The sequence below is a fragment of the Pelodiscus sinensis genome, chromosome 4 (assembly GCF_049634645.1).
Source record: "Pelodiscus sinensis isolate JC-2024 chromosome 4, ASM4963464v1, whole genome shotgun sequence".
NCBI classification, from domain to species: Eukaryota; Metazoa; Chordata; order Testudines; family Trionychidae; genus Pelodiscus; species Pelodiscus sinensis.
This window is the reverse complement of record NC_134714.1, coordinates 50,674,199-50,696,401: the sequence shown is the minus strand read 5'-3', so window position 1 is coordinate 50,696,401 and position 22,203 is coordinate 50,674,199. Positions and strand designations below refer to the sequence as shown.

At 42.8% G+C, this 22,203-nt stretch overlaps 1 protein-coding gene across 4 annotated transcripts in view; it reads left to right on the top strand.

Annotated features, from left to right (window-relative positions):
* Positions 1-18,037, top strand: part of NUBPL (NUBP iron-sulfur cluster assembly factor, mitochondrial) — a 150,227-nt gene extending 132,190 nt beyond the window's left edge. For all 4 annotated transcript variants that reach the window (XM_014570137.3, XM_025181342.2, XM_006116358.4 and 1 more), the window contains one exon: positions 16,470-18,037. In XM_014570137.3, the coding sequence (XP_014425623.2) occupies positions 16,470-16,532 (63 nt within the window). In that variant the 3' untranslated portion in view covers positions 16,533-18,037. The remainder of the gene's footprint in view (positions 1-16,469) is intronic.
* The last annotated feature ends 4,166 nt before the right edge of the window (positions 18,038-22,203 follow it).

Sequence of the window (22,203 nt, the reverse complement as noted above, 5' to 3'; positions counted from 1 at the left end):
TGTACTCCACTTGGTCATTTACCCAGTTAAACGTTAGGTTAACCCAGCATTTAACAAGTTAACTGATTAATTGGAATTTTACATCCCTAATCACAACAGCGCTCTTCTCATATGGAGACCAATATTGTGGAGATTATTAGTAGCAAAGTCCAAATATTGTTGTACTAGTTAATTTTAAGAGAAAAGTTGGATCAGAATACCGTATAGACTACTAATGGAATGCAATACCTTCTCTAGTCTATGATAAAAGCTGTACCACTATTGATCACAGATCATTGTTGATCTGTAAAATGACTGGGTGATGTTCTGTCAGTAGATGAGTCTTCAGTCTCCAATCATCAAGCTGGCACCTTTCCCATTAAAAGAAATACAGTAAAATTTTGTAGATGGACTGTGTGCGTTTGTTTCTCATCTGGCTACTAAATCTTGCCCATCCTTGTATTGTTAATGGCATTAAGGTGGAGTCAGGGGAAATAAGTATATTCCATTATCGACATCAAGTTAAATGTGAATATATAAATTTTTAACAAATACTGTGCCTCAGTAGAGGAAAACTTGTTTTACTCTTTCTTATTGTCTTGGTAAGATAATCACTTCCCCTGACAAAGAAGTAAAAAGTCACTAATCTCTATGTGCAATTTAAAATTGCCTTTCTGTCCCCTGGCATGTTCGCATTTGAATGAAAGAGAACTTCTATGTCTGTTATTTCTTTCTTTAAAAATATAAAATTCACAGCACATAAATGATGGTGAGAGAGTTTCGATGAGGTCAGATTCTGATCTTTAATACATGACATCCATCACCATGTTTCTCAAATGAACTAAAGTTGCAGTTATTCATGTATGAAAAAAACATATTTTTTAGATAGAGGACAATATGAATTGCACTGTTGAAATTATCTCCCCTCTTGTCCTTAAATTTAGAAATATTAAAAAATCTGTTTTGCTTTCCTTAGTTAACATTTATCAATGAAATAGTATTATAGAGCTGAAATAGCAGATAGCTGGGAAGAAACATGGGCTATAGGGAGGGTATGTCTACACAGCAAAGTTATTTCGAAATAACAGGCGTTATTTCGAAATAACTTTACCAGCGTCTACACAGCTAAACCACTATTTCAAAATTAAATCAAAATAGCAGAGAGCTTATTTCGAAATTGGTAAACCTCATTCCACAAGGAATAGCGCCAATTTTGAAATTGCTATTTAAAAATAAGTGCTGTGTAACCGCTTATTTCAAAATAGGGGGCCTTCAGCCCTTCCCAGGGTGCCCTGGTGGTCACTCTGGGCACAACAAAGAAAATTCCTCTCCCTCCCCCACACCCCGGAGCCTTTAAAGGGGTAGACTCTGGCCACAGTCCCTGTGCCAGCTCCAAACCTGCCAGCTCAGAGCCAGAAGTTGCTGCACCTGACCCAGTGGCCCCAACATGAGCCAGGCAGCCAGTGCTAGCCTGCCCTCCACTACTCCCCAGGACCAGTTTGCTAGCTCCCAGGAGCCTGCCAGGGGCCAGAAAAGGTGGGCCCCTGCCTGGTCCAGTGTGGAGATCAGGGACCTAATTCAGGTTTGGAGGGATGCCTGCAACGTCCATGATCTCCGTACTAAACAGAGGAACACAACCGTCTACAAGCGGATGGCTGCCAGCCTGGCCACCAAAGGCCACATGTGAACCCAGGAGCAGGTTCACATGAAAATAAAGGAGCTGCGGCAGGTGTATGCCAGGGCCACAGGGAGAAACTCCCAACCAGGGGCAGACCCAGACTCCTGTCCCTATTTTGATGCTGTGGACTGCATTCTGGGGGGCAGGATGGTCCGTGCCCCCCAGGTGGTCATTGACCCTGGGGCAGAGCTTGCTGCCTCCTTCTGCTCCAGCCCCTGCTGCCTCCCCAGCTACTGCTCCTCCTCCTACTCCTTTTCCGCCTCCCACTTCTTCCTCTACCCTACCCATGCCCTCAGGGACACCGAGGCTCCCACACCCACAGTGCTGGGAGAGAGTTGGGCCTGCGAGACCCCCACACCTGAGCCCTGAGCTTCTCCCCCTTCCTCCCCTTGCCTCCCCCTGCCAGCTCCCTCCTCCCAGATTTCCCCCTCCCTTCTCCCACCCTCCCTTCTCCCCTTTCCCACTTCAGTTTCATTCCCCCACCCCACCCCAGTTTTGTTCAATAAAGAGGCTTTGTTGTAATGAACACGTGCCTTTTATTGTACAGCAGGAAGGGGGCTTAGGGAGGGGTAAGTAGAAGGACGTGAGGGAGGAATGAGGCACGAGCCTCCAGTGGGGCACACCAGGGAGACTGCTGCTGCTGCAGAAGATGCTGCCAAGCTCGCAGCAACACGTCCAGGAGAAGCACCAGAGTGCCCAGGAGCAGCTCCAGCTCCATGCTGCAGAGTGCTGTGGTGTCTTAGTGAGGGCAACCAGAGCACACAGAGAAAAAAATTCTTTGCTGTCCCTCAGCGAGATAGTCAAGCAAGCAGGGAAACCTTAGAACCGGTTGTCCGGAGGGGGCCCTTTAAGCACAGGTCTCAGATACCTTGTGTGGCTGCTGCCGGTGGCTAACTCCTGACCTGATGCCCTGCCAGAACCAGTTCTGGCCAGCCTTAAATGCGATTCAGCATCCTATCAGTGTGGACGTGCTATTTCGAAATGCATTTTGTGTCTAGATGTGTTATTTCAAAATAAGCTATTTCGAAATAACACTGTAGTGTAGACATACCCCAGAGAGTGACTAAGTCCTCAGGAACCAATGTGATGAGTTTAACTGTCACCTTTAGGTTCTGTTAAGGCTAGAATAAAAGATAAATAATACCCACACCTGTGATGAAGGTGTAGAAAGGTTGTAGGGTCCAGCCCTGTCAGTCATGTCAATGAGAGAATAAGGGCTTATAGGAAGTTCTCAGCAGTTGCTTGGTGGTTCTGTAAGAGAGCAGCTGAGGTGGGGATGGTGGGCTCTGTAGCTCCTAAAGGAGACCCCTGGAAGCCTTCAAGGAAGCTTCCATTTGCCAGTCCCCCAGCCCTGTGCTTACAAGAAGATCCTGGTGTATATTGGCCAGGTAAGACAAGTTCAGCAAGCTGATAAGGTGTCTGATGTTGCTATCTTTGATCCCTTTCAGTGCTAGAGAATCTGAGAACACACAAAAGAAACTAGAGGTCAAAAGAGGCTGCCATTGACCCAACTCTCCCACACTCTTATCAGTTCTACCACTCTCCCAAAAAGAGAAAACTGTAGGGAATGTTGGTGCCTTTGAAAATTGGGATGCCAGGACACCAATAGTAGGAACAGATCAATCCCATGGCACCCTTTTGTCAAAGTTTGTGAAGGTAAAGGTTTAGAAATCAGAAATCCTGCTCCTGGGGAGGCTTCACTGCAGACTGTGCAATATAAAGCTTATTTATACTGCAGAGCCCGCAATGTGTGTAACCACTAAGATTTTCAGTAGTTTTTAACCGACTTTTTATGCGGTGCCTTTGGTGTATTGTAGGTTGGCATCATCTATCAGATTGGGTCACCTTTAGAGGTGGTCAAATAACTGATATTTTGGCTTGTCCAGCATACCGAAAAATCAAAATATATTCATAAGATTCTGAAACTGACAGAAAACTTTTTTTTCAGCATAAACAAAGTAAGAAAGGGAAAGTGTGTTGATCCATCCATCCATGTCGCTTTAAAACTGTAGGCCGACACTTGCTTGGGATGTGATAGACTTAGGTTGGAATCCCTGCTAGATATTGCCCTTTCTCAAGTGAGAATCCTAACCCCCAGACTATAGGCTATTTTGGGGTGTTTCACTCTGCCTGTCTTGTTGAAGCTATTCCATTGTGTATAAATATTCATTGAGCCAGTGAGAATGAGTGAGAATAGCTCTATAGGCTAGTGATTAATGCACTCACCTGGGAGGTAGGACATGTGGATTTACATCTTACCTGCTTGATTAATTAGAGAGATTTGACTTTAGATCTACAATCCTGTTGCATGCTGGCAGGATTTACTAACACATGTAGAAAATTCTTACTAAGGAAGCTTTTGAAAGGATGGTCCTGAGGAGGAGGAGGCAGGATACATTGCATAACCATACAGAATTTGTTTCAGTAATGGGAAGTTTAACCTACAATGGGATGCTTGTGGCTGTTTTTAAAGCTATATTTGTTAGTGCTGTTTTCAGTGCCTTTACAGTTAAGGAGGGTGTGCTGGCATCAAGAAGACAGCTTGAGAGTGCATTGTAATTGGTAGATATGCAACTTTAATGAGGACCAGTGCCTTGCAAATGTAGGTGTTTATTATCCTAGCAGTCCAGAAAAGAGACCATAGAAGAGCTAAGTGAATGCATGTATGAACAGTTATCTCCATCAGAAGAGCTTGTGATAGCCATATGGGTGCAGAAGCAAGGCCCTCTATCCATGGCCTTGGTAACTATTGACTAGGTACCATTTACTGCGGTAATGGAGAAGACATTGGGATCCCAATCTGTCAAATTTTGGTAGCACTTTAAAGACTAACAAAACACATAGATGGTATCATGAACTTTCGTGGGCACAGCCCAGTTCTTCAGATGACCGGAGTCTTGGATGTCCGGAACAAAAAATAAATAGGGAAGGAAGCAAAGGGAGGAGGGGGATGGGAGGAAGAGAGGCAGTGGGTATATAACTGTCAAAGGGAAAGCTGAGCATTATGTAACAGGCAAAATTGATAGTCTGTAAGCACCTAAAGACTGGATAGTTAAAAGAAGCAGATAAGAACCATTAATAGGCAATTAGAGAGGAAGAGTACTAACACCAGATTCTACACAGACAAAGAACCAGTGGCACCTTCATTGTTTGTCTGATTGATAATGTTCCAGCCATCCTTGATCTCTTTCTGACCAGTGGAATGAAAATTAAACTTGTGAGTGAACTGTAGTTCTAACCCTTCCCTGTGTATTTGGCTTGTGGAATTGGTCTGTAACAAAACAGCAACTTGAGGATCTCTTAATGAGTGACCAGGCAGATTATAGTGGTCACCATCAGGTTTCTGTATGTTCTCTTTACGGATATCTGATCTGTGTCCATTGATTCTTTCCCGTAGGGACTGTCCAGTTTGTCCAATATATATTGCAGCGGGGCATTGCTGGTATTTGATGGCATAGGTCACATTACTGGATGTGCAGTTAAATGAGCCTCTGATTTGGTGGCGTATGTGATTGGCTCCAGTTATGAATTTGCTTGTATAACTATATGGGCAGAGTTGGCACCGGGGCTGATTGCAGGGCTGGGTTCCTGGATGCTTATTAGGTAGCTGTGTAGCATGGTTCCCAGAAATAATTTTTCAGGTTGGGGGGTTGTCTGTAAGCGAGAATAGTCCTTTCCCCCAAGGCCTCTGAGAGTGAGGGGTCATTTTCCAAGGTAGGTTGTAGATTGTGGATAATGCGTTGGAGGGGTTTAAGTTGTGGACTCTAGGTAATGACAACTGGAATTCTGTTACTTTTTCTTTTGGGTCTTGTAGTAGTTCATGTCTGAATACCTTTTTGGCCCTGACAATTATTTTTTTGCATTTTTCCAGGTGGGTATTTCAGTTTTAGGAATGCTCTATATAGCTCCTATAGGTGTTTGTAGCTTTACTGCTCAGCTTTCCCTTTGATATTTAAAAAAAACTACTGCCTCTTCCCTCCCACCCATTTTTTTCCTCTTTCTCCCGCCCCCGTTCATGTGATTGAACTTATTAAATATGATGGAATGCCCTTGTTGGACAGAGGGTCTGGCATTCGGCTTGGAGATTTTAGGAACTGTATTAGGCATGAAATACTTAACAGACTGTAGGATGAAGGTGTAACCACACTAATTGCTGGCACCCCTAATGTGACAGTGCAGATAGAGGCTAAAAAAAGTCAACTCCCAGAGGTAAATGAAACTTGGGATATAGCTAATAGCTGTTGTCTGAAAGGAGAGGGGTAGACCTGAAGTCTTTTCAGATTAAGGTCTGCTTTGGCACTCTTTCCCTTTGTGGGGGAGGGCATGAGGACTGTAAATTGATCAGGGTAAATTAAAGGTGGTCCAGTTTGAGTATATGGTGGGAGTTTGTAATTCTGCAGTGGACCCAGTTAAATGCCTAAGATGTGAGCCAAGGTAGATAGGTAGTGCCCCTCTCCATTGTTAAGCTAGTAAAATTGTGGCCAGCTGATCAGATTGACCCTTGTGTGTGACTTTCATTTACACATAAGTCAGACACGCAGGAAATTTCACTCCTTTGCCCAAAGAAAACCCTCTATACTTAGCACCCAGTTCTACCGATTCAGGAAAATTGTTGCCATTTATCTGCTCACCATCCCTGCATCTCCCCAAAGAGTGACTGTGGTTAGTTAACAAAATCTAAAGCTGGAATTCCACTTTTCAATCTGACAGTATTTTATGCCAGTTTACGAGGTGTGTGTGTGTGTGTGTGTGTGTGTGTGTGTGTGTTGTTTGTAGGTCGAGTGACAACTCCTCAACACTCTTCACATGCAGTTGTACTATTTAGGTTCCACTTACACACTCTCCCTTAATGTTTTCAAGGCATTTTTATACCTTTTTATGCTCTTTTCCCCTCAGCTCCACAAAGCAAAAGGAGGAAGTTTCATAAAGATGGACGGACTATAAACTTAATTCCTATTAGAGAGCCTACAAACAACAAATGATGAACTATAATTTCTAAATTACAATAATATTGTATTAATATGAAAGTGGTTGTGATATATAAGAACTCAAAATCACGTTTCTCTCTCCATGCCATTTCCACCCCAAAAAAGAAAAAAACTTCTGTTTTGGTTGAAAGCCATCTTCTGTTGCTTAGTAATGATAGAGTAAACAGTTGAAGTCATCAGTATTATTCAAGTCTACAGATGGCACATTAAAAAGATCATGAATAGGAGAAAAAGTTCAATGTATGTAAAGTTGATTTTGTGTAATGAAGGGAGTATTGATAATTTGAGATCCTATTTAGACCTTTCCCACATGTTGTTTGTGTTACTGCCATTTTATTAACCTTGGATAAAAGACTGAATTGCTCACCGATCTAAAAAATTCACCTTTTTAATGCCTTCAGAAAAAACAAGTTTAGGTCAAATCACCTAATTAAACTATTCTCTAACCTTGATGTAGGAAATTTAAAACCTAAATGTGTTGTTAAAAAGTGACCTACAGTTTTAAGTTTCAGTCAGAGCTGTGAGCTTTGTATCTGTGTTCTGCACAAACTTTCTGGCCACCCTATAAATCAGTATCAGCTGGAGCAGCTCAAATGAAGCCAAAATGTTAGAGTTTAGAACCAGATCCTTTTGCTCAGAGTTGGGTTATTAATAAACAGAAGATGGGGGAAAAAAGCTCAGGATAAAACAAAACACTGCCTTTATTGGCTGCCATGGAGAGCTCAACACTTGAGCTTCCATTATCTTGAGATTTTCCCATTTGCTGCCAGCCCCTGTATAAGAGGCTGGGGCTTTCCGTCTGCATTCCGAGTTAGGTCTGTCAATGGGGCCGCCAAGGTTGCGAAGTCCGGCATGAACCACCGATAGTAGCTGGCGAGTCCTAAAAATTGTCAAACCTGCTGTTTCATAGTTGGGGCTGGGTAACTCCGCAGGGCCTCGATTTTACCTATCTGCGGATGGATTTTGACCCCCCCCCCACCCGTGTATCCTAGGTATGAGACTTCCCATTGGCCGAAGTGACATTTGGCAGGGTTGGCAGTCAACCCGGCGTCCCGTAATGAGGATAATACTGCTTCTATTTGTTGCAAATGCTCGGACCACGTTGTGCTATATATGATTATGTCGTCCATATATGCCGCCGCGTACGACACATGGGGCTGGAGTACTCGGTCCATCAGCCGCTGGAACGTTGCGGTGGCCCCGGGGAGCCCGAAGGGCATCCTTCTAAACTGGTACTGGTTCTTTGTCCATTCCAGCGGGCTCACTAAGTCCATTGCTGTCCTCTGGAACGGGACATCCACTCGGGATTAGTGGGGCTTTGGGCACCCGCTCCATCCTCTGGCATTCGGGACAGGAGTTGCAGAAGTCCTTCACCGTACGATAGACACCGGGCCAATAAAATCTTGGGAGCAAGCAGCGCACGTTTTTTTCGTACCCTGGGTGCCTTGCCCAGGGATTACTGTGGGCCAGCTCCATCAACTGCCGGTGGTATTTGCCTGGTACTACCAGCTGGGAAATTACCTCGCCGTCCTCCCGCCCCTTGTTAATTCTGTAGAGGCGGTCGCCCTGAACCTCAAAGTGGGGGTAGGGTGTGTCCCCTCCGGTGGCCCCCTCTGCGCCCGCCTCCCCGGACACGTTTTCCCAGGCCCGCTGCAGGAGGGGGTCTTCCCTCTGTTCACGTACAAAGTCGGGGGGCCATTCTTCCTCCGCACAGACCTGGTCCTCTCCTCATGCTCCCTCCGCCTCCCCTGACGTGGCCCCCACAGGGCCTGTGGCCAAGACATCCTTCCGCCCTTGCCATTTGCGGAGGGCTTGTTCAAACCCTCGCCAGTCTCGTCCGAAGAGGACGGGGTACACTAGCCCAGGGACAAGGGCTACGTAGGCCCACCCCTCTAAGGCTCCGTCCCTCAGGCGTACCCACGTTGTGGGGTATGACTCTATCCGCCCATGGACGCATTGCACGAGCACGGGAGGTCCCTGAGGCCCCCCTTTCTGCACTAGGTCGGCCCGCACCCAGGTCTGGCCGCACCCTGAGACTACTAGGGCAGTGACTGCCCGGCCTTCCACTTCTACCTTCCTTAGTATCCTCCCGGCCGGCGGTGCCCCCTCCTCGCTTTGCCCCGCCATTACCTGGCTATAGGAGCAGTCCATATATGGGCAGTCTCGCTTGAAGTGCCCCTCCTGGCCACATTGGAAGCATGTTCCGCTGGAGATCTGCGATGCGGGTGGGCTACCCCTCCCGGGTTGGTGGTTGTGGTGTGGAGATTTCCTTCACGGGCCTACTCCATACAGGGGCTAAACGGCGTACCCCGCCTTTCCCTGGGCTGGGGGGACCTGCCAGGTTCTGGGTTTCCCCTTGCCGAGGGGGAGGTCGTGTTCCTCTCCCTACCCCCACAGGGTGTTCCTTCCGGGGCCCGCTCACTTCCCCACCCCCTTCGGCTGCTAGATAGTCTTCCATTAGAACTACTGCGTTGCCCAGTGACGAGGGGCGGTGCCGCCGCACCCACCGCTGCCCTTCCCCTGGCAGGATGTGAATAAACTGTTCCATCACCACCTTCTCCGCCACCTGGGGCCCCGTTTGCTGGTCTGGTTCCAACCTGCGCCAGCCCGCCTCTTTGAGCCGTTGGGCCACCGCCCGTGGACGAGCCCCGGGAGGATATTTTTCCTGCCGGAAGCGTTGCCGAAACGTTTCCGGTGTGACCCCTAACTGGTCTAGGATAGCCTCTTTTACTTTAAAATAATGTAGGGCGTCTCGCGGATCTAGACTCCGGTACGCCAGCTGGGCTGGACCCCGTGAGGTACGGAGCTAGCAGCGTGGCCCAATGCTGCTCTGGCCACCAGGCGGCAGTGGCCACCCTTTCAAAAGTGACCAGAAATGCCTCCGGATCATCCGAGGGGCCCATTTTGGTCAGCCGCACAGGGAGTTGGGCCAGCCCCCCCCCTTCCGCCTCTTCCCCCGCCCGGGTGCCAGGGTTTGGCCCCTGCCCAAGCTCCCCCATTGTCTCACCCAGTGGTCCTGTTGTGCTTGAAACTGCTCTGTCACGTCCCTCAGGAGCTGCGCCTGCTGGTCCCGTTGTTGGGCGGCCAGTTGCTGGATAAGGGCTGTCTGTTGCTGTTGGTGGTGGTGCTGGTTGTCCTATAGCCATTTGAATACCTCGGCCGCCTCCATCATCCCGGGGATTGGCGTCTCCTGTCTACTCGGCGAGTCAGCTCGTTCCGACTTGCTCCTCGGCCTCCTCTTTCTTTTCGCTTTTTCCAGGGGTTTTTTTTTGGGGGGGGGGTGTATGTGCAAGTATCTGTGGGGGGGGGGGATTCAAAAGAATGCCCACATTCTCCACCACGTGTAATGAAGGTGACTGTCCCACCACCGAAGCCCGCTGTTGGCTAGGGGACTTTAAATTCCTCACCAATGAGGATAGGGGGGTCCGGGCCCGCCCTCTCTCCCAGGCCCCAACCCAGGGCCCTAAGGACAGGATCACCCTGTCCTGCCCTGCTGGCGGGGTGGTTGCCCGAAACTCACCAGCACACCGGCTCCTTGCCCTGCCCTGGGCTACTTCCTATCCTCGTTCTGTATCCAGTCTCGCCGGCTCTGACCCTCTGTGTCCCTCTTGCCAGTCCTCCTCTTAGTCACCTCCGCCCGTCCCGTCTCCTATCTGGGGGGATTCCCTCTCTCTCTGCTGCTTCCATGCCCTTCGCCTGCCCCCCCCCTGCTCTGGACCCACCTCAACTTAAAGTGCCCGCTCCGGCGTCTCGACATCATCTCGTTGGCTGCCGCGTGCGTCGGCCCCGCCCCCTCCCCGTCCGTCTGCTGGCAACGGACCTTCCGCGCCAGCCCTACCGCCATTTCTTAGCTGGGCAGTGGTGGCGGAGCACACGCCGCACGTCCCCCTTGCACTTCGGGCGGCCCCTAGGAGCGTGAGGGCAACCGCAGGGTCAGTGCGGGGTGGGTCCGCATCCGCGGTGTGGAGGTGGCCCGCTCCGTCACAGTGAGGTACAAAGGGAAACTGAACTCCGTAGTTTTGTGGACCTCCCGAATGATACAGGGCTGGGTAAACCCCTTTCTTTTTTCCATCCAGTCTTTTCCCTGAGTGTAAATGAGGAAGTGAGTGGGGAGGTGGGTGGAAGCAGGAACTCAGGCCCACCCTCTACTCTGGGTTCCAGCCTAGGGCACTGTAAAAGCCAGCTGTCTGTAAAAGTCTGCAACTCCAGCTGCAAGATAATTACAAAATGCCTGGGCTACTTCCCCCTTACATGCTCTTCCTCCTAGCATCTGCCTGTGCCTGCTCCACCCAGATCCTCTGTAGCTTCTTTTGTCTTCTCAGCTCTCCACATGCTAACTGCAGAGAAGCTCTTTTGTCTCACTTAACTCTAGAAGCCCACTTAATTAATTCTGGGTGCTTAACTGCCTGATTGATTCTGCCAGGTTCCTGCTGGCTCTGGACTAGCTCCTGCCAGTTCACACTGGGAACAGAAATGTACTCAATCTAAGGTTAATATATTTCCCTTCCATTGCTCTCTTGTACCCCTTCAGCCTGACCCTGTCACAGGACCTCATTTAAAAGATCCAGGTCATACATATGGCTCCCATGTCCCCATCATTATTTGCCATTCTTTCTATCTGTGTCCTTCACAAATTTTATCAGCAGTAATTTTTTATATTTCTTTCCAGATGGTTGACAAAAATGTTGACTAGTACCAATACTGTAGAACTCCACTAGAAATGCCCCTGTTCAGTGCTGTTTCCCCATTGACAACTGTTTTTTAAGATCTCTTAGTCTTCCCCACGCAGTCCTCAGTGCTGCCCGGAGCATGCTGCCCAGTGCTTGGGCAGGAATTTAAAGGGTTCTAGACTCTGGTTGCTGTCCCAGTAGCAGCAGCAGCTTCTGGGAGCTCTGGGCCCTCTTGTATTGCCAGGCCATGGAACAGTTGCCTCCTCGGTGGGGCTGATGAGACCCAAAACAGAGTTATCTTATGTTGGGTGTGATACCTTCTGTGTTAGAAATTTTATCATCTATCATTTTTAGAAAATCTATTGCTCTTTTATGATTGGCTCCATGAGACCTCCAGCATATGTCTCCTAAATTGAAGACTTCCATCACTACACCGTTTTACTTTCTACACATTGCAGATACATGTGGAAAGATTAAGTCATCTTGTTCACTGATTTGACTTAGTGGTCAATAACAGGACTGCAGCTATATACACCCACCTGGGCTTTGTTAGTTTGCACATTGATTGATATGCATTAGAGACACTGCGGCTCTGAGGCCATGTCTACACTAGGAAGCTTTCAAAATTAGTAAAGTCACCGTAAATCCTAATTTAGCAAATTCAAACTAGTGTGTCCACACTATGGGGAAGCGTCGGAATTAGTCTGAGGCAGGCTGTGTTAATGTGGCTGTGCTATCTCGCACTTGGAGCCCCAAGAAGCACTAGGAAGTAATTAGTTCAGTTTACTCTGGGGAGTAATTATTTCAAAAAAATTATGGGCGTGGTAGTGTGGATGCTCTGCTTATAAACTGGACCATTGAGGGGAGGGGTTATTTCAAAATAAAGTCCCAGTATAGAGTTAGTTATCAGTAACTCTAAAATAGGTAACAATGTTAATATAAAATGCCACTCTCCTTTTTTGTCTTTCCTGAACAGTTACAACCAGTGATTTCAATCATGTGAGTCATTCTACTGAATTTCAGTAATGCCATTTACATCAAATTTCTTCTCATCAGTAAGAATTCCCTGACCGTGCAATATATAAGTATTGAAAAACGTCTTCTCTTCACAGTCTCATTCACATGATTAGCAGAGAGATGCCCTCTCCCTGTGTAAGAAAATGATCTCTAGAAAAATCCTGCTGTTGGACACATTCTTGCTTTGGTTGCACAAATGAAGTGTCTATTTTGTTTACAGAAAAAGGGGGAGGGGGAGCTACTGAAAATCTTGTGTGGGAAAATCTTCGTTTGCTTTTTTTTACCTTGACCAGGCTCCAAAACACTCAGTTTGAAAAATTAGTTGGGTTTCAAGGCCTTGAAAATTATACATCACAGCCTGCAAAGGAATACATAGTTGACCTTTATTGGGACACTGTGGCCTGTCTCTTCCCTCCTCCTGTTCTGGAAGTAGAAACACCATTTCTGCAGTGCATTGAGTTTTATATGCATATTGTGCATAAGTTGGAGCAGAATTGCTCCTAACCTTTTATACATTTTTTTTTTTTTGAGAAGCAAAGGTTTAACTATTGTGGTGCCGCAGTGGAACTTTATTATTCTGATAGCTTATATCTAACATAAAAGATCTTAAGTTCATGACATACCTCCTCTTTGTGCTTCTTAGTGAACAGAAGTTTTTTTAATACATTTTAATTTCATTCTGTTTCACTTAGTGATAGCAGATTGCTTCTAACTACTTTGTGGAAAATTAATTTATTAAAACTTTGGTTTGTGGGGTTACATCATAATTATATGCAAAATAATGTATCATAACTGTGCTGTCTCCATACTTCTGTACTGTATTTTGGGGATTATAAAGGTTAGTTGTGCTGGCTGGTTTTGGTGATAATTAAACTACCCTAAATCATTCTCTGGTTAAAGATCTCAACACTTTATTCAGTAAAGTAAACATTTTTATTGCATGTATCATTCTAAATAGAAAACAAATCAGTAAATATTGAATCTAATAATTTGGAATTTTATTTTTTAAAATAGCTTATTGTTTTAAATGAAATAATTGTATAAATGGGATAAGCTTATCACACTAGTGTAGACTATATTCTATAAATGTGTTGAAGAATGTCAAGAAACTCATAGCGCAAGAGTTACATCCTATATGGTAGGAATGATTAAACAGAAGTAAAGTTTTTAGACTCTCTTACAGAGTTTTTTCAGTTAACTATTTGTTACCTTAATTTAGCACTGCTTTATAAGTGCACAAATTGGTAGATAAATGGCTGTAGAGAAGTCTGCTAATGTTCCATATAGTTGCATTATCCAGTTTCATTACACAGTACTCATAGAAACTATGTCGACAGAATGGGTGTATGGAGGAAATATGCGATGGCAATGGTACTAGCCTTCTGAAAAAAATGTAAATTATAATTATATTATTAGAACTATAGGTAGTCCCCGGGTTACGTACAAGATAGGGACTGTAGGTTTGTTCTTAAGTTGAATCTGTATGTAAGTCGGAACTGGCGTCCAGATTCAGCCGCTGCTGAAACTGATCAGTTTCAACAGCGGCTGAATCTGGACGCCAGTTCTGACTTACATACAGATTCAACTTAAGAACCCCAGGCTCCGCCGCTTTGCTCTGCTTTGCTCCCCGTCCCCCTGGTCCAGGGGGACAGGGAGCAAAGCAGAGCAAAGCAGCGGAGCACGCGGGCAGCCCTGTCCGCTGCCCTCATGTTCCGCCACTTTGCTTCCTCTCCCTGGTCTGCTGGAGACCAGAGAGAGGGAGGGCCCCGTTCGTAACTGCGGATCCGACGTAAGTCGGATCCATGTAACTCGGGGACTGCCTGTATATTTTTGGATCTCTTTCATAGGCAGTGTTAATATTTTAAATTGCTTTCAGAAGAAAAAACTGCTCCCGAGCTAAACTGAAGAATAGGAAATATTGTTGTTCATCCTGGTAGTTATTATTAAACAAGTCAGCATTGTCAGCACATTGCTACTGCATTTGAGGCTGATGATGCAAAGATTTGGGCAAGTGATAACTTTCCTCTTGTAAGCTTCAAAGGGATAGCCGAGTTAGTCTGTAACTGGCAAAACTTAAAAAACAACAAATTGTCTTGCAGCACTTTAGAGACTAACAAAAAATGTAGATTAGTGGTTCCCAATCTTGGGTCCGTGGGCATCTGGGGATCCGCGAAAAAAAAAAAGATAAATAAAAATGATCATAGAAAATAAGTTGTAAATAAATTGTAAAGTTACAATCAATTATTATTTTAAAATTAAATATCTTCTAATGTTATTAATTGCGGTCTGAAAATCTATGTTGTGGCGCCTTTGTGTGACAAAATGATCACGATAGTTAGAAACATACAAGCGTTAGCCATATGTTCAACATGAGTCTGTGGCTGAAATCAGGCTCGCTGAAGAGAAAGGAGACCGATGAGCATAGTGAAGCATCCACAAGTGGAATGTCTAATTGAACAGAAACGAAAAGTAAAGGAAAAGTGAGAAAATACTTTGCTGAGTACTAGAACTGTGGCTAGAATTGGCTTTGATGGGGGTACATGAACAGTTTGGAGGAGGGATAGGGGGGTCCACATTAGTGAAAAGGTTGGGAACCACTGATGTAGATGGTATCATGAGCTTTTGTGGGCACGATCCACTTCTTCTCTTCACTGAGATTGTTTATATGAATAAAGTTATTCATGTGCCTTTTTCTTTATAGCACTGGGACCTATCATTTGTTCAGTTACGATTATATTCTATGTACCTTGTACTGTTTATAAAGGTCTTGATCTTACATTCCTTAAGTACCTCAAACTTGAGGGCCAGTCTATGGATACCTGAACACTTAGGTCACAAGAGGTATACTTGATATCATGGTGGTAAAGTGGGGCTGGCAATGGCAGAAAGGATGGAGAAGCTGAGAGTAAGTTCCAGGAATGGGAAGCATGTTGGTGGTGGGAAGATGGATGTCAGGGAGAGTAACATACTGTTGATCCTTCTAGTGATATCTTTATTTTCTAACAAAACAGGCAAGATGTCTGCAAAATTCCCATTATAGTGGAGTGTAGGGTGGGCCAGAAAACATGTTCATTGTGAAAAAATTAAGAGGTTACTTGATCACTGCCTGTAAGTATCTAAATGGGGAGAAGATAGTTAAGTAGCAGAGATCTCTCTGCTAGAAGACAAAGGCATAAGAAGATCCAGTGGCTTGAAGAATTCAAAGCGGAAATAAGATGCAGATTTTAAATAGTCAAGGTAAAATCTCTAGAACAATTTACCAAGATGTCTGATAGGTTCTCTGTTGTTTGAAATCTTTAAACCAAGGCTGAACATCTTTCTAAAAGATATGCTATACTTCAGCTAGCAATTATTGAACCTCATACAGGGATTTCTGAGTCCAGCTCTGTGGTCTGTGCTATGCTAGAGGTCAGACTGTCTGTTCTTCTGGACTTAGATATGCTATACTTCAGCTAGCAATTATTGAACCTCATACAGGGATTTCTGAGTCCAGCTCTGTGGTCTGTGCTATGCTAGAGGTCAGACTGTCGGTTCTTCTGGACTTAGTCATCTATCTGTGACCACTTTCTTGTCAGTTAATGAACCTGACTCTGTTGGCTTTTAAATTTTTTAATGGAAAAGGACCTTGGTATATATAATAAGACCGTCTCCATTTTATCCCTACTGACTCTATGTAAGATTCTTCTGAGTGCACCGCAGTTTATAAGGATGTCATTCACTCGGCTTTTTGGTATTTTATTTATTTATCTGAAATTTGAAATTGTGTACGCAGCACCTCACCTAACTTGACAGGACAGAGGATCTTGAGAATAACATTTTTCTGCCAGAGATGAAAGAATTCTCACAGTAAACTATGTGTTTCCTGGAAGAACACAAGCACTGCCTGCTGGGCAGGGTACATTGCTCAACTGAATTTTTGGATGGAATTTTTAAAAATTACTATGTTTGGACTTGAATTTTCCTTGATGCTTTATAGCATTTAAGTTTTAGTTATGATTTTATTTCAATAACAAAAAGACAACATTGAAACTGAAATACTTCTCTGAATGTTTGTGCAAGAACATTGACGTTTTTACATTTCTTATGCTTTCAGGTAGAAAACACAAATTGATGGATATTTTATTTTTGTTTTTACAGGCTAAAGCCTATCTAAGGATAGCTAATGAAATAGTAAAGAGATTGCCGCCAACTCCAGCATGAAGTGCCCATCTCTAGTACCTGTGATTAGAACTTAACAATGAAGACCTTGATGGTATCAGCAGTAGGGGAACAAGCAGAAATACATAAATTTTAATTATATATTGTATTTGTAAGAAAATTGTTTAAAAGTTAATTTCCTGAGTTTAAAAGTATTTTATTTTATATTTGTCATGACATTATCATTGGGTTACATTCAATGGATTGAAAGATTCAGAAGAAAACTGGGATGGTACCTGAAATTTTTATTTAGTCACCTGCAGCTGATTTTTAATATCTTTGAACAACAAGAACGAAATGCATCATTCAGCAATGCATTTCCCTCCGTTTTAGGATGGAGGATTGGTCTATGGAAACTCCAGTCCTAGTATATAATGTGCCATCTTCATCCAGGAAGAGAGATTCAAAAGTGAACCACAGCGTTTTGAGGATTATAATTGGTGCCACACAACTGCATAAAAAATAAGGGCCTCTGCAATTCGTGCTACTTCATGTATGTTTTTATTCAGGCCTCTTGTCAAATTACAAACATGACCTTAAACTGGGCAAACCATCAAAGATTTCATTAGAAAACTGAAAACTACGCAACTGCCCTATATTTGTGTGCATTTACAACTCAGCATAAAAAACAATATGATATGTATACATATACAGTAATGATTTTTCCTAGTGGATCAAAAGCAAGTTTCTTCCCTATTGGTTTGTATCAGGTTAAGAGATAATTTCCTGCTTATGGAATAATGAACTAAGCAAATTTACTTGCCTGCTTTTTGTTATGTTGAACCCAGATAGAAAAGAAGAAAACTAGGTAAAAACAAGGTCTTCTTGTAAACCACAGATCATATTTGAATTCAGTTTGCCAAAGGAAATAAATGACAAAAATAAATTAATGTCATGACTGCTTATAGGAATGTGTTCCCAAATCAAAGTAACTATAAAGAATCTGAATATGTAAATTAAAGATATTTTATTGTGTTCTGTGATTTTTATTTTTCTGTTGGGGTGTGTGATTTTTATGGATTTAAAAGCACATGATTCTGTGGCACAGGCTTTCATATACAAATAGAAGTTTGCATGTATATTTAAACTACTCAAATATGTATCCTTACAGATGTTTTGCCTTTTACTTCACTGTGGCCCTTAGTTTATGCCATTTTTCCTGGTGCTTTTTCTCCTCTTGAAATGATCTGACATAAAATGGAATTTGACATTCTTAGAGCCTTAAAAGATGGACACTTACAATGTAAGCTAAAGAATTTTTCATGCGTTATTCATTGAATCTCAGACTTTAGTAAATGTAAATTTACTAAATTAGTGGACTTTAGTAAATTGTAACTTAGCTTTTCTTTATGTATTTGAAAAAAGTGCAGAGAAGTAAAATCACAGTTGATCTGTTTCAGTAGCTATGTCAATTCTAGCTTTTGGATGTACCTTTGATTCAAACACAAACCCAATCATTTGCAATTGTCTAGTAATATAGTTCATAAAAATTAAACCTTTAAAATGTGCTTCCTCTTGTTACTTCATTGATAACTGTTAGCCTTGTTGGTTTGGTAAGAAGTTTGATCTCTGCATAGGCATTTCTGTCACACCCACCATAGTAGTATTATTTTATCTACATATGTTTATGTTTATAATAATTTTTATGGCTGTCATCCCCATAGTACAGTGGGACATTAACTCTCAGAAGCTTGATTTTCTAAAACTGTTTTAAACTTTAAAAAAATTCTATATCAGGTTTGCCAAATTTAGTATTCAAAATTAGCATTCTCAAGTTTGTGAGTTACTACTGCCATTTCTAGTTGAGGACTAGGATTGGATAGGGAATCAGAATTAAGTTAAAAAGCTAGTTTTTCTTTCCTGACTCTTGACATACCGGGTAGGTCTGAGGGATCAAGTTAGTTTTTATAATGTGTGGGGGGTTTTTTTTTTTAAAGAAAATACTCGGTTTTACTCTTGCTGCTGTTAAGCCATCTTTAATTCTGTTCTGTTAACTACATTTTACCCCAGTGTACTGGGAAAACTCATAAACATAGTATCTAACAGAATATGCAAAATTATTTTAATTAAATGCCTTCATGGAAGGATTGCCCTGTGCATATTTGTAAATTCTGTTTAATGTTGACTGTAGTGGGTGAAACTAGATTTTTTTTTTTAATAAAGAGTGGCATCAACGGTTTAAAAAACTGATAATGCACAAAGTGACTTGTGAAGCATACTTGCAAAGCATAAGGGAACCCATATGCAAAACTAAACTGAAATCAAAACAAATTTGCATTACATGCCTCATTGTCACTAATGGATAAAAGAATCTTCTTCCTATTTCTGTCTCTACAAATGAATCCAAGTATATGTTGAGCCACAACTATAGTTTTTATATTATGTAGATACTTGCACATATTTCTTTGACTTTACATATTGATGATTAGTCTGGAACGCTGCTGAAATTACTGTACATTGAACCATGGTAATTCACATGAGATTAGGGATTAATTACTAAAGTTTGAGTATTAGTGAAAGGCTACATCGGAAAGGCAGTATTTTGACCATAAAACAATATACAGTAAAACTCCAAGAGTCCAGCATCCACTTGTACGGCACTCCCGATAGTCCGGCATCAAAATGGCAAGAGCCTAGTGAGTGAGCTTCTGGAAAATACGAGTCACAAGGCAGCAGCGGCAGCAGCTGAACCAAGCGAAACCGGATGTGACCAAGTCAGTCTGCCACTGGCATTATGTGACGCTTGACAGTGCTTGTGCTACAATAAAAAGGACTAAAACCACTTTATATACAGTATATAATGTGTATGTATGTATTTTTGTGTGTGTGTGTGTGTGTGTATGTGTGTGTGTGTGTGTGTATATATATATATATATATATATATATATATATATATATATATAAAAAATCTTATAGTACCTCCTGATAGTCCGATAATCCGGCACCACCAGGTCCCAAAGGTTCCAGATTATTGGAAGTCTACTGTATATGGTAAATTAAGGACATACCATAAAATACATTTTGTTCGTTATCCTCTCCACAGTAGTTTGCTTTCAACTATAATATTTGATGTTTTATAAGCGCTGGAACAGGTTTCTAGGGTGGTTGTAAAATCCTAGTGTCACGGTCTTACCTGCCACATTCCTGATGCTTTGGTGTGCCCTGCCCTCTGAAGCTGTGCTTTCAGAAGAGAGGGGTGTGAATTCAGACCTTGAGAGGTTGCAGTATTAGGGTTGCCAAATACTTTCATAAAAAATACCGAACATGGTGGGGAAAAAAAGGAGGGGGGAACCAAACTTGTTGAGCAAAAATAAATAAATAAAATGGGGGCCAAAGTTGTTGAGCCAAAGAAAAATCCCCACAAACCCTGTGCTAAACCAAACGGTTCACTGCTCCTTTAAGTCCCTGCTCTCCACCTGCTCCCGCCAGATGCAGCATCCAAGAAAAACAGAAAATATCAGACATTTTACATGTCCAGTATTTTCTGGATTTTTTACCGAACAGAGGCCACAAATACCGTACTGTCCGGGCCAATTCTGGAAACTTAGCAACAGGTTAGCCAATCTGGGATGCCTGTTTCCGCAACCTGGAAATAGTAAGACTTGATCCTCTAATAGCTAGGGTGGCAGAGAGTAGGCAGAAGCCTATCAGGGCCTAGCAGGCTGGCTGGCTGCTTCTGTTGGGGGGTCAGTTAAGTGTGAATCCAGAACAGTGGAAGGTGGGTCTTCTTTGTCTTAGCCCTGAAAGCCTGGTCTGTCTGAGCCTTATTCTGAATTTAACTTTATGTTCAAGTTAGTAAAAGACTTTTAATTACTTTGTGAAACATAAGGCCCAGGTGTGCCATATTGTGTTGAAGTTAATTAGCTGGTGGAATATGGGAGTTTGTTTTGCAAGATGCTCCACTTGCTCAGGTGAGCCATGATACCTCATCAGTGCTGCTTCTTCAGAACAGGTTAGACAAACACCTGTCTGGAATGGTCAAAGTCTACTTAATCCTGCCTCAGCATGTGGGGATGATGTATCTCTTGAGGTCTTTTCCAGCCCTAAATTTTTGAGATTCTGTAATGTATTAGGACATATTTTGTAAAAGTAATGGAGTTAGCAGTAGGACATCTCACTAAAGTACTATATAGTTAAAACTTTGATTTAAAAAAAAACTTAACCTATTTCAGATATTTTGTTTCCTATATGCAACCAAGTTCATGGTCCATCCATTTAAGTTAATGACTCAGCTCCCATTGATTTCAGTGGGTCAGGATCGAGAACCAAGTTTACCATCCTTCTCACTAAGTAGGGCAATAATCCCACTGAAGCCTGTCAGTAATTCACAGTAAGGATCTTAGTGATTTTAGGCACTTAGGTGGAATATGGGGGATCAGTGAATTAGTGCCAGAATTAATTAATTTTTAATGAACATTTAAAAAAATGATAGTACATAAAAGTCGGGGCCCCATTTTATTAGATCAGCGGTTTTCATAATTTTTGTTTGCAGAGTCCCCCAAAATTTCCAAAGAATGTACAGATCTCTTTGAAAGTCTTGAATATAGTCTGCAGGCCCCTGTGGGCCTGTGGACTACAGATGTAAAACCACTGTACTATAGTGTTTAACTTTTTGTGGGCCCCTTGAATACAAGTTTGTTGACCCCTAGGCTCTACAGACCACCAGTTGAAAATCATTGTGCTACGTATTGTACGAAGTATGGCAAAGAAACAGTGTCTCCTGCAAAGAACTAGAAGTATTAGACTAGCTTTATTTTCTGGATTCTGTTTTACATCCTAAAATATTTTTGTACTGAAAGAGCTTTACTCTTCCATTATTTTTACATATACAGTGGGGGTTCTCTGCTTTCTTTTAGGCAGATAGAAGGCATATGCAGCATCTCTTTCCTTATATATCTATTACTCTGTTTATGAGTATTAAACTATGCATTCATAAATAAATGGTCTGTTTTGGAATACATGAGCTTTCTAATAAGCTTTGGGGAGGGGGAGTGAACATCTGTTGCTTTTTTATGATCATTTAGAGGGCTTGTAGACCCTTCTGAAATATTTTCACTCATACCACTGGGATTTTCTAAAACTTGTGTTATTTCCTGTGGTCCAAAGATTGTTTCATTTTTCCTGTAATGAGGAGGCAGGGGGATTCCCCAACCCTGTGAATGTTTTCTGTGACTACACAGTGTTTAAGAATAAAAACCTAAGGTAGCTTTTTTTCTAAAACATTTTATGAAGATTTTCTTTGATATGTGGGTGATATACTTTTTTATTCTTCCCCCACAAGGGGAAATGTTTTTGTTTTTTCCAGTCTAATTTTGGAGAAAATGTGATGGTGTAATCTAAAAACAACTTCGGGAGGAATAAATGGCTGGCAACTTTTAAGATCTCTTATTCCTGAAAAAATGAGGTTTACAGAGTTCTTTCGAAAAAGGTTTTTTTTCTTAAAGAACCACGTCTAGGCTGCTTTTTTGGGGGGGAAAAAAACAAAAAAGCCTCAACCTTTTTTGAAAAAAGCAATCGGATGCAATTATGCAAATGAAGTGTGAGATTTGTAAATTGTGCTTCATTTGCATTTTCGATTTCCTTCACTTACATTCCTCCTTCAAACGAGGAATGTTGTCTAGATGCAGTGTGCTATGACTGATAGATAGGTGTGATGCTTGTAATAGAATGCAAC